This window comes from Centroberyx affinis, unplaced genomic scaffold, assembly GCF_046629955.1.
Source record: "Centroberyx affinis isolate AG114_WGS23_722 - 3 ecotype Tasmania unplaced genomic scaffold, CSIRO-AGI_Caff_v1 ptg008557l_1, whole genome shotgun sequence".
Lineage (NCBI taxonomy): Eukaryota > Metazoa > Chordata > Actinopteri > Beryciformes > Berycidae > Centroberyx > Centroberyx affinis.
Window position 1 is genome coordinate 1 of NW_027284231.1, and position 16,686 is coordinate 16,686.

General features: G+C 44.4%; 3 protein-coding genes across 6 annotated transcripts; all 3 read right to left on the reverse strand.

The window, feature by feature from the left end:
- Positions 1-669: 669 nt before the first annotated feature.
- On the reverse strand, positions 670-3,502 carry lrrc14b (leucine rich repeat containing 14B). The gene is given in 5 exon segments (XM_071514348.1): positions 670-1,345; positions 2,421-2,493; positions 2,496-2,987; positions 2,990-3,044; positions 3,227-3,502. Coding segments are annotated over 5 exon segments (1,572 nt in total).
- Positions 3,503-4,456: 954 nt separating this feature from the next.
- On the reverse strand, positions 4,457-14,262 carry LOC139640180 (protein naked cuticle homolog 2-like). 4 transcript variants are annotated; one of them, XM_071514354.1, is made up of 9 exons: positions 14,070-14,262; positions 13,952-13,978; positions 13,735-13,820; positions 7,070-7,130; positions 6,544-6,629; positions 6,121-6,216; positions 5,749-5,884; positions 5,503-5,640; positions 4,457-5,410 (listed from the first exon to the last, which is right to left on the reverse strand). In XM_071514354.1, exons 1-9 carry the CDS (start codon positions 14,092-14,094, stop codon positions 4,941-4,943), a joined length of 1,125 nt encoding a protein of 374 aa, XP_071370455.1. In that variant the 5' UTR covers positions 14,095-14,262; the 3' UTR covers positions 4,457-4,940. The 4 variants fall into 4 exon arrangements, with proteins under 4 accessions (XP_071370455.1, XP_071370454.1, XP_071370456.1 ...); XM_071514353.1 differs by having other exon boundaries at positions 5,503-5,643; XM_071514355.1 differs by lacking the exon at positions 6,121-6,216 and having other exon boundaries at positions 5,503-5,643.
- A 454-nt stretch (positions 14,263-14,716) lies between these two features.
- gatad1 (GATA zinc finger domain containing 1) lies at positions 14,717-16,679 on the reverse strand. The gene is made up of 5 exons (XM_071514357.1): positions 16,191-16,679; positions 15,912-16,034; positions 15,730-15,789; positions 15,340-15,523; positions 14,717-15,165 (listed from the first exon to the last, which is right to left on the reverse strand). The coding sequence occupies exons 1-5, from the start codon at positions 16,368-16,370 to the stop codon at positions 14,975-14,977; spliced, it is 738 nt and encodes a 245-aa protein (XP_071370458.1). The 5' UTR covers positions 16,371-16,679; the 3' UTR covers positions 14,717-14,974.
- Positions 16,680-16,686: the final 7 nt, after the last annotated feature.

A 16,686-nucleotide genomic window follows, 5' to 3' on the forward strand; every position in this document is an offset into this window, starting at 1 on the left:
CTTTTGTATGTACTGGACGGTTTTAAATATAAAGGTTAGATTTATTGGTATGGGAGAATGAATCAGTCAAAGTTGTATCACCAAAATTGGGATCTACCCTGTTCTGCCCGGCTGCAAATTTTCCCATACAAACTCCTTTATATACAACACATTAAAACCAGAATATATACATAAATACACATAGCTACAGGTGACACATAGTAATGAAGCAAAGTTTTTTTTTCTTTAAAGTGAATCTAATAGCCACTTCAGTAACTATATCTAGAGGCACTTCACATCTGTCTGGATTACAGGCTGAAGAAGGTACTGGGAAATGGATAATGATCCACTACTGAGATAATATCCAGTCAGGAAGGGAATTATGCCTTAAAGTCAATTTCCCCTGTTAGCATTCATTCAAGCTTTGCCTAGTGAAGAGAAATTTTCTTTATATTGGATTAAAAAGAACTAGGCAGCCTACATGTTCTGTTTTCCAAGAACACAGCAAAGAGATCTGCAACTCATAGTCAAGGTAGCATCAACTTTTCTATAAAGCTGCAGGTCTCCTCTACACAAATGTCTAGATTCATGCCCACAAATGTAAAAATACAAGATCTGAACGCCCTGCTATAGATGTTCTCTGCCTGACCTTCAGAATTCACCTGTGTCTTCCACAGGCGACCTCATGCATTACTGTTTCTGAGTCTGGGATCTCCTGGCGTCCACATCATTTATGGTATCTATAAAGTTCCCAATGACACTGTTAAAGGATTTCAGCATAGACACCCCCAGCTCGTTGCTGGTCTCGTTAATGTCTGGATCATAGGCCCCCATCAGCGGGGTGCACACTTCCACGCTCCCCCTTCCAGCCCCTACCAGGATCCCCGTCAGCTGGCCTCTGAGCTCCTGAAACAACTCCCTGTCGTACTGCAGCAGGACTGAATCATCCATCGGATAAGTGACATCCTCAGAGTAGCAGTCACGGGGAACTGGCATCTCTATGTACTTCAACTTGGGGAAGCCTGCAGATAACACGGAGAATAACTGACGCAGGGCCACAGAGCTCAGAGGGTTTCCCAGGAGCTTGAGCTCCTGAAGGGCCTGACAGCGAGCCAGAGACTCAGCGAAGGCATCCATGTGCTCGTCCTCTATGCCACACTCTTCAAGGGCCAGGCTGGCCAGTGTGGCGGAGGAACGGCTGAGCAATTTGTGGAAGGTGGTGGAGAAAGTGCCAATGATGTCGTGCCCGCTGATGTCCAGGCGGACCAAGGCCTCACTGTGTAGGCTGTTGGCCAGGTACACCATGTCTGCACGGTTCAGGCTGCAGTTGGCCACCTCCAAGCACTGCAGTGGAGTATTGAGAGGACTGGGTAAATAAAACAGAGGGAAATGGGAATGAGTTGGTGTGGGACCAAAGGCCAAAATGATTAGGACCAGAAATTACTGGCCCCTAACCATCAATTTGTAAGCACAATTTTAATTGTGTAGTGAGTAGTAGGCAGACCTGGGTTATTAGTGTTACCAAATACTTTTCATGGTTTGTTTTAGTCCAACTCAGGTGGGACTAGTCACATAGGTGAGGGCCAGAAATGTTTAGACAATTACTGGCAAGTATTTGAAAGTCAATTCACCATTTTTCTCTGAGTGACATATTATCTGACACCATCTTAATTGTCCTGATCACACCCGTCTGGTGCTCCAAACAAACACTAAATAGTATTTGCATCTACTATCTGACCCAAGTGTGGTATTCAGCATCATCTGGTATTCTAGTAAAGTCCCAAATACAGATTTTGACATTTTTATTTCCTAAACCCAATTTTCTTTCTTGATGAATTATATGCGAGTGTAACTGATAGCTCTTTGTTGTTTTGGGTTAATGCTCTTGTTTTATTTCCATTTGAGCTGTTAAGTAGACCCATCTGCTTTCTAGCTGAGCTGCAGCTTTGGCCAGATGCTGCTGTCTGTCCACACACTGGCATCATGGCAAGCGTCAACAACGTTAATAACAAAATGCCTAACATTGTTAAACAAAAGGCTTAAAGTTGGGAACGTGCAGTGATGATGGTTGGAGGTGATTATTATTATTATTGTGAGCCACACTAAAGCTCTGGATGATGCCTTGTGTGCTCATGATCGGTGCTGGAGCCAAGCAATATCCATCACCTCTCACTCACACAGATGTACACACAAACAAGGACACTTCTCTCTCCCTCTCTCCTCCTCCCTCCTCCCTCCCTCTCTCTCTCTCTCTCTCTCTCTCTCTCTCTCTCTCTCTCTCTCTCTCTCTCTCTCTCTCTCTCTCTCTCTCTCTCTCTCTCTCTCTCTCTCTCTCTCTCTCTCTCTCTCTCTCTCTCTCTCTCTCTCTCTCTCTCTCTCTCTCTCTCTCTCTCTCTCTCTCTCTCTCTCTCTCTCTCTCTCTCTCTCTCTCATCCAGTCACCTCAGCAGTCTGCGTAGGTGTCCGGTTAGGGTGGAGAAGCCCATGTAGAGCTCAGTCAGGCGGGTCAACCGTCCAGCAGCTCTCCGAGGGTAGCCAGCAGATCATCATCGGAGCCCAGCCTGCGAACATCCAGCGCCCCAGCAGGCAGGGTCAAGGACTGCAATTTGGGGAACTCCACCCTGGACAGCAGCACCTCCAGGTGTGGGGCCTCCAGGGGAACATTGTGGACCACCTCCAGCTTTGCCATGGACTCAGGTTCTGCCAGTCGGAGGACATAGAACAGCTGCTTGAGTGCGAGGGAATCTGCCCGAAAGCCAATAAAACGAAGCTTCAGTGGACAGTAGCGGAGGAGGAGGAGGGCCTGAGCCACCACCTCGTAGTTGCGGCCCGTGACGAAGCCATTCAGACGGACGTCGACAGATGTTTCGAAGGCGGACGGGGTCACATCGCTGGCTTGCATGGCCACCATGGTCTCATAGCACATTTGGGTCAGGAGGTGGGTTCTCGCCCATCGACCCAGGGTGGTTTGGCAGGGGCAGGCTTGGTGCTCGGTGTCCTTCAAGCAGTCAGGTCCACCACACGCAGGGTCTTGGCATAGGTGGTTGGCACAGACAGCACATAATCCTGCAGAAAACAAAACATGTTGTAGCATTAATACTTTATCTAGTCCACCTGTAGATGAATCAGGTGTGTTTGAGTCAGGTGGGAACGAGAGCATGCATCCCCTAAAGGCCACAAGGATCCGAATTGAAGAACACAGCAAAAGAAACCCTGCAAAGTCTCAAGAGTCAAGACCAGCTAAGTACCTTCAAGCCAGTCAGAATGGCCTCCAGACAAAGTCGGCAGGTGCAGGAGGTCAGGTCCGTCTGGCAGTCGGCCGTCCTTCCCAGGAGCCTTTGCAGGTTGATCTCAGGCAGGGGCCATGTCTGGACCAGGGCATGGAGCAGCTCTGCCTGCTCGTGCAGGTAGCAGGCCTTGAAGAGGAGTGGGTAGAGGTTAAAAGACACACAGCTCAGGTTCTCCACCGCACCTGGGCCACTTTGGACGAAGCCCTCAGCAGCGATGAACCGCAGCGACTTCATGGTTCCAGGTTATATCCCTACCCACAGGTCCTTGAGTTCTGGGGTTTCTTGGTTCTTGATGCGAGCTGATGTTAAACAGCTCGGTGCGTCAGTGTTTTGCCTCCTCTGGTGCTCCCTGTTGATTTCCTCTGTTGCCGTCTATGTGGGTGTGCTGCATTTGTTAGGGACTGGCTTGCAGTGGTGAGGCAGGGCAAGGCACGGGGTCTCGTGGTAGGTAAGAGGGTGGAGGTTATTTATAGAAGCAGCTGTCTCATGTCCTTCGCCTCACGGGCATCGAGTCTATTTGCAACTTTCACCACAGGCTTGAGTAGCAACACCGTTTGAATGCTGTTGGCAAATCCATCACTATTCAAAACATCTCTTTGTGTGTTGTATGCTATACACACACCAGGTGAAAGGAACACAGAAAACAATGTTCTGTGAGAGCAGAGACAGGGAACAGTTCACTGCATTCCAGGAGTTATTTTGTGATGTAATTTACTTATTACTTCAGTTAGTTATTTCCTACATTTCCCAGAATGACCTTTGCCCCTCTAAAATGCAACATGTCTAGGTGGTTGCATGGCATTCTGGTCTATTGAGGCTACTGTCAGTAGAAAAAAAGGTATCTCTGCCTCCTCGACTGAAGGGCTGTAGAAAGAACTTGCTTTTAGCTCTAGGGGACTGACACAAAATGTTAAATGTTACAACCCCTTGCTGCCCTTTGAGAAAGTGTTGTCACGACAGTACATAAACCGTACATGAAAGAAAAAAACAAAGCATGGACTTTGTATAGCTGTTATTATATGAACTATGAACTGTGAAATGAGCCACTGTCATTACCTGCTATGTGCTCAGTCATATACTAGCTAGAGAAAACAAATGTGACCATCTCAGGACAAACAAAATATCTTTATTACATACAAATTCATTTGTACATTATTTTGGTTTCTTCAAACATTAAAAAACACTTCATATTCTCTCAATATGTCATGATGGTAAGTTTTCATGTTTTTATGTCAAAATATGGGCAGTATAAAATATAGAACAAATGTAGTCTACTCATAAGTAATGTTATAGTTATTATAACTGAAGTGGTAATCTATAGGAACCTGAGAGGAAACTGTCAGTCTGAAGGGCGATAAAAGGTTATAAAAATGGCATTCAAACAACATTCAGCTGGCTTGCTCTAAATCCTGCAGGTTAATCTTTCAGGACTTGTTTGCATTAGATAACACTGCCATCATGGCCTGATTCTACCTCACTGAATACAGTCTCTGTACAATAGAAAGGAGATGGTTCAAGAACTGGACTTAGTCCTTGGGTCACATAGCAATTCTCATACCTGATGAGTTGCATTTGACATCCAAAATGATGCTACACTTCAGCTCAGCAGACTAGCACAGTCTTGTCACCCACTGAGTTCAATGCCAGTCTCTCACATGTGACTGAAATGCATTTATGAAGGGTGGTAGTGGTGATGGTGATGATGGTGATGGTGCTCATGGTGGTGGTGGTGCTCATGCCTGTGGCCTGGAGGAGCCAGGGCTTTGCAAGAGACATGCAGGCTGGGTAATCTCTCCCTCTCTCCCCCTGGCTGGGTCTGAGAACCAACTGGTCTGGAGGGGCAGCCGGCATCTTGTACCCTCGAGCGGAGCCTCTTGCTGTGGGTACGCTGCAGGGGGACGTGGGCCTGAGGCGGAGGATGGGCAGGATGGCACCATATGGCAGGGTGTTGGCCGTGTAACCTGGCCGACTTGCCCTCTCCTCCATTCCTGCCTTCCCCCACTGCCATGGCCTTGCTTCTGAGGGATCGAAGGATAGAGAGGCCTCTTCGAGACTCAGTGGGGATGCAGTTCTCTCTCACCACCACTGGGTGGCGTTGAAGAGCTGGACGAGCTTCCTGTCTGGGCTCTTGAGAGGGGGGTTCTGGAAAATAAGAGGAAAAAAATAGGCTGAGTTCAATGTGATTCTGAGGTAAATGTTCTGCAACTTTGTGGAATGAAATGGAGTTTCTTTACCAGCATCGTCAAACTTGGAAGCATAGTTTTCGATGCCAGCCAGATCCAGGTAGTGGTTTCTACGCTCGGTGTTTTCATCCACACAATAGGTTCTCCTCTCTGGGCTTCCTGCCTCCTGAGGCGCACTCTGCTCCCTATCTGCTGCAGACAGTGGTTTAATGTTTATGAAGAATTTAATTTCCCTGTGGGTGCATGACTGCAGTGTTTAACCCCCCAAAATGGATGTGCATGTATGACTTTTCTTACCTGTTTGTGAGATCTTGTCTGGGCTCCTTGAGGGGGTTACGACCAGCTTGACCCTCAGGACCGTGGTGCCGCCACAAGGCCGCTTGACTGATGCCTCTATAACCTCATAGATGGAGTGCATCAGACTGGACATGTCCTGCAGAACACACACACACACACACACACACACACACACACACACACACACACACACACACACACACACACACACACACACACACACACACACACACACACACACACACACACACACACACACACACACACACACACACACACACACACACACACACACACACACACACACACACAATGTGGGAAAAGCCAAATAATTCATTTAAAAGATAAACTTGTTAGTGTGAGCAGATCTACCTCCTTGGTGACTTTGCCACTATTGTCAAAGTCGTAGAGTGTGAAGAGCCACTCGTGCCGAGCGTCGTCCTCCAGCACAACATTACAGTCCGTGTCCTGTATGTTCACATGGCATTAGAAGAACAAACTTACTGCTGCTGTTGCAGAAAGACCCACTTCACTGCAGTTTTTGAGTCATTCATTCAGTCAGACATTTAAGTGTTGAATGTGTCGACCCTTAGGGCCTTGAAAGCTGTTAAAACCACCAAACCACATTGTTTAATTTCAAAAATACGTTGTTGAGTAGTACCAGATGGGCGGCTTTTGCCACAAGGGGAAATGAGTGCCAGAGAGTTTAGAAAAAAATCACAAGTCAGTTTACTAAAATCAATACTATAATTGTGCTGATGCAGTAGAGTCAGAGGTAAGGAGGAGTGCACTCACACCAGCGTGGCTGTTCCTCTTCTTGTGTGTCTGTTTATTGACTGGGAAGTTCTCCCTGTCTGATCCTCTCTCTGGTGGCAGTGCCACTGAAACAGAATGGGACTGTGACTGTCTTTGTTCAGTGGACCCAGAGTTTGGGGTTAACTACATCACAAACACTAACATTGCATTAACATGCAGTGTGACTGTAAATCATTTATTCATTGTAATCATTTTATTCAAGCTACTTTAAAAATGCCTCATGCATGGTTGCAGAGAGAAAACAGGTAAAACAGCTGTATCATACAAAGGTTGAGGCATTCCCATATAAATATAAAACAGATGTGGATATTTTCACAATTTCCTTTTTTCCAAGGCAAGCAAGGGGGTATGACCTATGAAACACATGCATCTCAATTCTAATGCCTCTGGTAATGGACCAAAATCTCTCAAATAATAATTAAGCCCTTATTAATAAGCTAAGTGGTCAGTGAAGCTATGAGCATATTGATGCATTGTAGCTTGATGCATGTAATTCTCTACTCACCCTTCAGGTGGTGATCATGATCAGGCTGGGACTTTCCCCTCAATTCTCCTCCACTCAAGTCCTGAGAACAGAGTGACAAAGTGTGAATTAAAGGAGAGAAAGAGGAGAGGAAGCAATCAAGTGATTTTCATGTGCAATGAGTGTGTGCATGGATATCTTCAGATGTGAGGGGAATGCTGGAAAGGTTTTGAACATCTGGGTTTTTTATGTGACACCTTAATGAGAAAACCGTCACTGACTCCACTTTAAGTTCATTCAATAAAGCCATCTGCAATGCATTGTGACATTCATTATATCAGTTGAAGGAATGGCGAATCTTTCTGAATCATTAACACACACAAAAAGAGTGCGAGTGAGTCAGCAAGTGAGCAAAAGAGCAAAGGAGGGAGGAAAGATAAAAGATCAGCATCATCCCTGGCTGTGGCTCCCTGTTGACATCTTGACCTTTCCTTCCTCACCACATGTGACCAGCTTGTGCCAGAACTTTGATATTCACTGTTGAAATGTAAAGGCATTTTCCCACCTGGTCAATTATTACTGTTGGCCCTAAAGGGGAATGCCACCCATTTTAAGAATTCACATTTTGTTCAATCAATACTAGTGAACATGCACCACTTTCCTAGAACTAGAGAACTGGCCCTTGAATTTGTGATGTCACTGAGAGGTAAAATCAGGCTCTGCTCCATAGACAATGAATGGGTCACTGACATTGTTGATCCCATAAGATTTGAGTGCGAGTTCCTGCACCCAAATGAGGTTTAAATTCTGGTTCATACCTGTTAGCAATGCTAGCATAGGAACTTTATTTTGGTGTGACAACTCGACACAAAGTCAGAGTCCCATTCATTGTCTTTGGCATCACAAATTCAAGGGACGCACAGCCATGATGTCATAGGAAAAGAGAAGCAGGGCTTTTGATGGTGAACACCCAAAAATGCACTGCTGTATCATGTTGGCACTCCTGTCGCTCTGAAAGTTGTGAAGTTGCAGGTTTTATATGATGGGAGGAGGGGCGGAGAGGCAGTTTGTTCAAAAATCTGTGTTGGTATTATTGGTTGGAATTTTTATGTATTTTTTTTTACTGGTACGCCATGAAGTAACCACTAAAAATACATCATTTTCCACAAAGTAAAAGTAACGGGATTGTGATGAAGAAGGAGAAGGAGAAGAATGAGAAGAAGAATTTATTTTTTTTGTAATTTAAAAAAAAATTATTAATGACCTTTCTTTCTGTCCCTTTCTCTCCTTTTTCCAATTCCACTCCATTTCCATTTGAATTTCCAACTGTTTCAGTCAACCATAAAACATTACACCTATACATCCGTTTCCATGATTAAAAGAAAACACCTGAAGCAACACATGTGCTGTCAGGGTGAAGTCAGACTGCACCGCTAACAGAGCCAATGGAAACACCAAAAAGACACTTCTACTCTCTCAACGCATCGATCCACCACAAAAGGTCACACTATCTCTCTGGCAGATGCAGATGAGCAACAAAAGGAACGGTAGAGTGTGTGTTGACAGATAGCTGGCTTGCTGATGGCTCCCAACCCCCTCCTACACACACACAAACACACACACCACAACCAAGCTCCTTCCACACCCTCCTCTAACTGTCCTCCACGCTCCGCCTGCTCCAAGGCTTTGATGTGGGGTATGGTTACCAGTGAGGGGGGAGGAGGGTGGAAGAGTGGTGGAGTGGCAGCAGGGAGATGTGTGTGTGTGTGTGTGTTGGGTGTGTATAGGGGTACTTTTCCTGCCTTGAACAGGGTGTCACCCTGGTAGTATCCGGGACCCTTCTCCCCCTCTCTCCATCCCCCTTCCTCTCTTCCTCCCCCATCCATCCCTTCCCCATCCTGAGACCACAAAGCTTCCAGCCTCAGCAGAACAGTGGCTGCCTTTGTTTTAGCCTTCTTGACCACCCAATACCTGGATAGGTAGTTTCATCGCAAAGCGGGGTGGGACAGTGACCTGGTGATCTCTGTGCTGCGTCTCTCATATTAATATTTTTCCTCTCTGTCCAGTTATGAAGCCTGTGAAGTACAGATAACCACCACTTTCATCTCAGCACACACAAATGTATTGTCAGGCATTTGGAATTTAATTTAATCTTAACTGCTACACTGCTCGTCTTCGGGCTGTCACTTTCCTTCGTCTGTGGGAAAATGAGGAGCTGTGGTCCATAGAAACAGGTCTAACAGCATGTAACCATTGAGCAGCTCTACGTTTCAGAGAAGACCGCTCAAGCTAGCTCACATGTGAAACCAGATGGAGTGATTTTTAAAAGGTGGGAGAGGAGGGAGGGGTGCAGTTGGTTAGGAAGTGTTGGAGCCCAAAGGAGGAGGACTGGTTTGGCTGCTAAATTCACTGAATGGGAGCCAGTTCCATTTTAGGTCTGTGCTATGACTTAACCTATTGTTGTAGTTTCACTTCTGTTGATAAAATGTAACTTGTGTCAGAATTTTCCTAAAGCATTACTACATGTAAAAGCATGTGATGTAAACTGCCAGCGTGAAAGTCGTAAGCCAAAGGCTTACGGCAGAAATTACACATCACTGGAGCAGTGAGGTCATCCTCTCTTGTTCTCACTCTTGTTCTCACACAGTAATCCCCCCCCGCAACAATACATGGATTATGAAACAAAAACAACAAACTCATCCGATTACCCTGGAAGTTTTCTTGTCAATGATACTCGTATATCCCCCAACAATTAAAACCTCAGGATGAACATAAATTGCAGTTTCCTTACACTGACAAATCGCCAAATAACAAATCATAAAAGGGGGATCCCACTGAACAAACCAGGCTTCCCTGGCTCAGACGTGGAATGCTCTGGTAGGGGGATTTTAGCCCAAATATAATCACCAAAGCCAGACATTAGCCAGCACAATGACGAACAGACACCTAAGAGACACATTGGTGCTAACCATGTGAACTGGACTGAAAGCTGGATTCCAAACAAAACAATAACTGGATTGGTTTTCTTCATGGTTGGAAGTCAAACTAACCACTCCTCGTCATTAGTTATATTAGACGACAATATGAGGCTGACACATGAAGTGATTACAAGCACTGGTTACAATGTTTGTCTGCACACACACACACACACACACACACACACACACACACACACACACACACACACACACACACACACACACACACACACACACACACACACACACACACACACACACACACACACACACACACACACACACACACACACACACACACACACACACACACACACACACACACACACACACACACACACACACACACACACACACACACACACACACACTCCAGAGATCATAACAAAGCAAACAGGTTTGACAATTAAGGTGCTGATATTTCTTCAGAGGATGATATTGCCGACACTTGAACATGATGAACATTTGACAGGCAAGTAAGTAAACATTTAGTTAATTTGTCTGCAAGTCTCCAAGTCTCAAATTGTTATCCACAGCTATGTAAGTGATGCCAGAAGCACATTTTTCTTCACACATACCAAAAACTTCTATAACCGTCATGCTTTGGTCATCTGTGTGTTTCTATATAAATATGGCAAATATGTACATATTTGCCATATGCAGAGCTAATCTAATGAGCAGTGTGCTTTTGAAGTGAGGATGAGAAGCAGAGCAGAGAGAAGGAGACTCTTCTGGGCCAACAGGAGTCTCTTTGAGCCAGCTTGGCTTACTGAAAGAGCTTTGGTGTCTGCACCTGTGTGACTGGAGGCTCTACCATGTTGGCACATAACGGTTGGTGTTATATGCTGGAAATATGCTTGATGACCCTGGTTAGTTGTCCACTTCTAATTCTATAAATTTCAGTGTAGTCTTCCAGGTAAAACTTAAAATCCAATACACTTTGAATATTGTTATGTTTTTGAAGAGCTAGTTGAACCCTGGTTTGAATGGCATCTGCATGCAACTGTCTCATCTGTACTGGTTTACAAACAGCTACTACCCTAAAAAACCTTTTCCTTAACCATGAGTGGAAAAAGAGGAAACACAGGGTCTGATCAAATAATCTCAAAGTGATGATACAAGGTTTTGTTTTACCAATTCAGAGGTGACAAAATATAGAGGAAAAATAATATTTCCTTATTGAGAAATAATTGTTTCATGAAATTCACATAGTACTTCAAACATATAGGTGATTTGATCCTCAGAAATATTTGAATTTTGTAGACAAAGATCTTAAGACAGCTAATAATATAAATGTTTTTCCATACGTTTATATTCATGTTAATCATTTTGTTGGTGCCACTTTGTTGAAATGGTGGATCTCTTGGAAGAAAACTCTTCAAATGTTAGAAGAATAGACAGACTTCACACCAAGGAACCACCACAAAAAGAGTTTATGTTACACCAAAACCTGCCACCAAACAACATAAACTAAACCCTGCAATGAGAGAGACGCCTCGCAGCTGACACTTTTGTAAGCAATTGTTAGACTGGAAAATCTAATGGCAGGAAGAACTGTGCCATTAGTGAGCACAGAAACTCCACCACGACCCTTTAAACAACCTGGCAACAGTCCGCCTCTTTTTCCTAATTGTACGCCTCCAGAAATTCCATATAGCGCTGTAATGTATATCCTCACCGCTTCTAACACTTCATGAACCTCAACACAACAAAACTCCAGCAGACACTGAGACTGATGATAATGCACACCAAATCCCATGACCTCTCCAGTTGTGTCCAAATGGGATTAAGACATCAAACAGAAAACTGGAAGAAAAAAAAAAGTGAAATGTGTGTCACATTTCACTTGTAAAGACGGTTGGATAAACAAAGTTACTTGGAGACACCCTGAACGAGCTGTGATCATTTGAAGCACATGACGCCTCTGTGTTTTACTCACACCACAGAACTGGGTTACATTACAGATATAAGGCAGATCCACAGCCACACAGGAGAGTCTGTAGTAAAGCTACTGGGAGGGTGCAGGACAGTCACCTACATCTACAGCCTTCTATGGATAAAACTAAACAGACTATTGTCGTTTTCCCACAGTACCCAGCCCAAAATGTGACTGCCTCATTAACACTAATAGCAGACACGTGACGCCGTTTACACGACCAAACACTCACCCCTCCCTCCATGTTTTTCCTCTCCCCCTGCCCAGTCTGTCTGTCTGTCTGCCTGCCTGTCTGTCTCTCTGTCTGTCGCTGGAGTAGGAAAGCAGTACCAGATGTGGAGGGCTTTTTTTTTTAATCCTCTCAAAGACCTTGCTGTTCTGAGCCGTGTTGCACTTCACACAGACATGGCAGCCTATTTAAAAAAGGTGGAGGAAGGGAAGGGGGAAAAAAATACAACCTTCTTCAAACACCTTTCAAGTCCCCTAGCTGGATGTGAGCGCACACTGTTCATCCTGTAATTGCCTGACTGAGACGGAGCATCGTGTGCCGAGGTCTGGAGGAAACTAGGCTGGTCTCAAATAGATCAGAAAAGCAAATGTCAATGTCTTTTTTTATTGCTTTTCTTCTGCAGTAAGGGAACGTATCTTAGTGGGATAGTTTATTGTACCACTTTCACACATTCATGGAGCTATTCTGGTATTAAAAAGGAGAAATCCACCCTCTGTTAGATATCATCAATTTATGAAGTGGTGGGTCAGCTAGAAACACTCGTCTACTTCTACTTAAGTTCAGTGATTTCCTACATTTCCCAGAATGACTTTCAACAAGAGAGAGAACGGGCCTGAACTATTTGTATTCAGCTGTGGGTTTTACATGTAGGTGGAGAGAGAAGTAGCGATAGTGGAGCGAGAGATCTTCTAGTCGAGTCATGCCCCTTGCTCAAAACACAGCATGTCTTGTGGCTGTATTGCATTCTGTCAGTGGAGAAATTGGTATCTCTGCCTCTTTCTACGATGGATTTATCCCTGTATGACTGTTGAACGTTGGTGCAAAATTGTGAGTCTAGAAAAAAGTCCTCGCTCTTTGATTCGGAGGGACTGACCCCAAAATCTGATGTTTACCATTCATATTTTAGATAGTGAAAATTTTCAAACTCCATTGTAGCTCAACTGGAAATATGTCAAAGTGATGTCACGTTTCTTCGTTTGGCCCATTATATACGGGAATAAGTAAAATGCATCACCAAACAACAAAATTGGGCATTGTTCAAGTTTTGTAGGGTGGATTTTCCTTTAATGTTGTGGCACGGGCCCTGCATTGTCTTTCCCAATATGCTAAGACAGCTTCATATCTCAAGTTTCCTTTGGGGAAAAGATATGATAGGTTTATTTATTCTATGCCATAGTCTATTCTATACCACAGCTACAGAATTTCATGTGATTATCATGAGAGTAGTCTCCAGTGCATCCTCTCACCCCCACCATCATCTTGGTTTCCAGGTTTCCACCATCCATCACTGTCCCAGCTTCAAGCCTCTCCTCTAAACCATTCTCTCCTAACAAGCCACATGTGTTTGTCTTCCAGATGGGAGCTTCATAGCCAAGCTGGGGAGACCAGGCCCCCAGGTAAAGCACATGACAAAATAATCACTGTAAGATGTTTCTGTGGCAAACATTTCTCCAGTAGGCTATATTTTAGCTATGTGTGGGGTTGCCTTTCTGTCCACTATGTATCAAAAACTCAAACAAAATCGGACAAAATCAAACAAAAAACAATATAAAATGCATTCTACCTCTTTGAGTTTTATTTTGGGGGTGTGGATGCCCATGCGCTCCAGCTCCCTCTGACAGCTGAGCACGTTTGAAGCCAAACTACCACCTGCAGAACAGAAGAACAACTGTGGAAATACATGCCGCTATTTGCACAGAACAGTATTGAATCACATTTTCCTGTAGCCATAAACATATTAAATATATTTTTTCCGAAAGATATGAAGTTAACTTTCTTACCTTCAGGACTCTCTCTGCGTTTAGAAGCTATCCAAACAATAAGGAGAGAAAAAGTGTACATGATGCTAGTCACACTGAATATTAAAAATACACTTTGCGTTTTAATAAAATATCTCACCATGTTTGGACTGGAGTTTGCCCATATTCCTCTGGTTTCTATGTGGGTTTTTTTTTTTTAAATCCCACCTATTGGTGCACTTGATCAAGAAAAGATACTTTCCAACCCATGACGAAAGAAAAAATTACATTCGACACGAAGGAGCCTAATATACCCATTTTCTTACAAACGTGCTGGCACCCGGGTCGTTTGATCCACACGAGACAAGGCAATACAGCTCAACAATATTTGACTGGGATGCTTTGGTAGAGTTTATCCAAGAGTATACAAGCGACGCGAGAGGGTTCACTCCTACCTACTTCCTTCTTCGGTTAAATCCCATTAGGCCGACTAGACCGCTACTTTCGTGCACGGGAACCAACGGGACTGTTTCACATTTGGTCCATTACCTTGAGTTCTGCGAGAGGCTAATTTTAGTATGCCGTTTCACTCTGCGGACAAAGGTTTCCGTAGGCTGGAACAGGATGTATCTATCTTGACAGTTTTAGGTTATTGGATTTGAGAGGGGTGCACTAAAACACAGGTGGCATAGTGCCACCTGCTGGCCCTTGAGCATAACGTCATGAGATTATAGCCATTGCATCAATGCGTAAATGATACTCAAAGCATTAAAAAACCATGATCACACACACAGAAGATAATGGAAATGAGCTTTCTATATTTATTACTAAATACAAAAGTAATATTCCACTGCCTGCGCTGTGTCAACAGCATCCTTTTGCCCGATTCAATATGTGGTGCCAGTTGGGTTCCTCTGTGTATTAAAGTACAAACAGCGTCTTCCATCAGAAATACTGGCTGTGTTGCCAGTATAATACAGCCATCTTGGCTTCATTATGTTACAGAAATGTACATGTGTCTGTTTAAACACAACAGACTAAGTCCATCTTTCCATCATGGCCCTGTTAGCTGCTGCCAGCGGCAGATTCTTTGATGCTGATGGCTGGTGTGGGTCCTATGTGGGTCCAGATGTAGCCTTTCTCTGGTCGGATGGGAATGGTTGGGAACGGAGAGCTCCGGGACCTGAAATACTCAGAGGGGGCGTGGCATACAAACTCCAGGTACTCCATCTTTCTGGGCAGATCCTCCTCTGGGCCTAAAAGAAAGCACACAAGTCACACTAAGAAACAACATAAGGCCTATCCTGATCATTACAGACACAGAAAGGATTCAAGCTACAAATAATGTGAACCTGCACTTGTCTGAAGTAGGTTTGGGGAAAAAAGCCTAAAAATTGCATCACTCTCATCCCATAACAACAATGGCTTACCGACAATGTACGTCCCAGGATCAAACTGGTCCTTTGGGCTGGCCTGGGTGGGGATGAGCCAGGTCAGCGCAGCACTCTTCTCACAGTACTGGTCCTGGACGAAGCCTCGGATCTGAGCGTAGTACGCTTTCCCATCCTCCTCATCTGTTACCTTGATCACGTCTCCTATCTGGTAGTATACACCCTGAGTAAAGATAGAAAGATTGAGGATGAGTCCCAACTGCCTTAATAGAACCACAGTGCAGTAATGCTGTAATTAGATGAGGAAAGCTGCAAATTGATCAGGCAGTTTACTCAAGATCAAAACAGGTTATGCTGACATCATCTAGTCTGAGATTGTACAGAACCATTATATTAGTTGTTGCTTGGCAACAGTAACAACCACCATACCTTGTAAAAAACAGATTCTGACGTGACGATTGTAGCTACAGATTCTGGCGCTTTGATTGGCTGAGGAAGAGATCACACACCAAGAGTCAAATGTATTACGATATATAGGATTACGAATAAACCCACAGAACAGAGTAACAGAACATGCAATTTACTGATAATGAAATCTATCTCGAACTTACATTCTTGAGTTTGAATATGTGTCTTCTCCCTTTTCCTTTTGTTGACACTTTCTTCTCGGACGCAGGAGCCTTGTACTTGGTGCTTCTCAACCGTGCTGATCTCCTGTGGATCTCCTGCTTGGACTGAAGACCACAATACTATCAGGCATTTAGGTGCAGAAAAGCATGCTTGATCCAGCTAGCTCCATCCATTGTTTAACTCATCACATTCACTGCCAAGAATGTACAGTGAGACAGATTGTAGATCATGTTACATGCACATTGCACAGGGCGACCAACCTGCTTTCCTCCGCCATTATTCTGCTGTATGTTGGAGGACAGAGAAGGTCCTGATGCTCCACCGCTGCTGCTCTTTCCTGTGCAGTTGTTGCACAGTATCTCCCCTTGGTTTCCTTTCTTCCACATCGACGATGAATTCGTCTTGCAGACAGCGCAACATGGTTTTAAGCCTAGCGGCATCGTTATGGTCAGAAAACGACACCGTGGTCCAATTCCCAGGCAACGAAATGAATACAATGTTTAACAATGCGAGCTAGCTAGCTCGGTTCCTGGCTAGCTGGGTAACATCAATATCAGACAAAAGTAGATCCAGCAAACAACCTCAGCCACAAAACAAGTGAAGAATTAGATATCCCCTTGTTGCGATCGGCGGACTTTAGACAATAATGACATTACATTACTAAAGTATGACACCGCTAAACCTCAACCTAGGTGGTTTATTTGTGCAGCCAAACATTTGCTATTGCTAACGACCACTGTTTCTGCACCCGTTCTT

Bases quoted from the DNA above. Each gene is read 5' to 3' on its own strand.
- gatad1 (XM_071514357.1), bottom strand. From the start codon at position 16,370: ATGCCGCTAGGCTTAAAACCATGTTGCGCTGTCTGCAAGACGAATTCA. The intron at 16,035-16,190 runs GTTGGTCGCCCT...TGTGGTCTTCAG, and splicing joins ATAATGGCGGAGGAAAGCAG to TCCAAGCAGGAGATCCACAG. The intron at 15,790-15,911 runs GTAAGTTCGAGA...TCTCTTCCTCAG, and splicing joins ACATATTCAAACTCAAGAAT to CCAATCAAAGCGCCAGAATC.
- LOC139640180 (XM_071514353.1), bottom strand. From the start codon at position 14,094: ATGGGCAAACTCCAGTCCAAACATG. The intron at 13,979-14,069 runs GTGAGATATTTT...TTGTTTGGATAG, and splicing joins CAAACTCCAGTCCAAACATG to CTTCTAAACGCAGAGAGAGT. The intron at 5,644-5,748 runs GTAAGAAAAGTC...CACTGTCTGCAG, and splicing joins AGACAAGATCTCACAAACAG to CAGATAGGGAGCAGAGTGCG.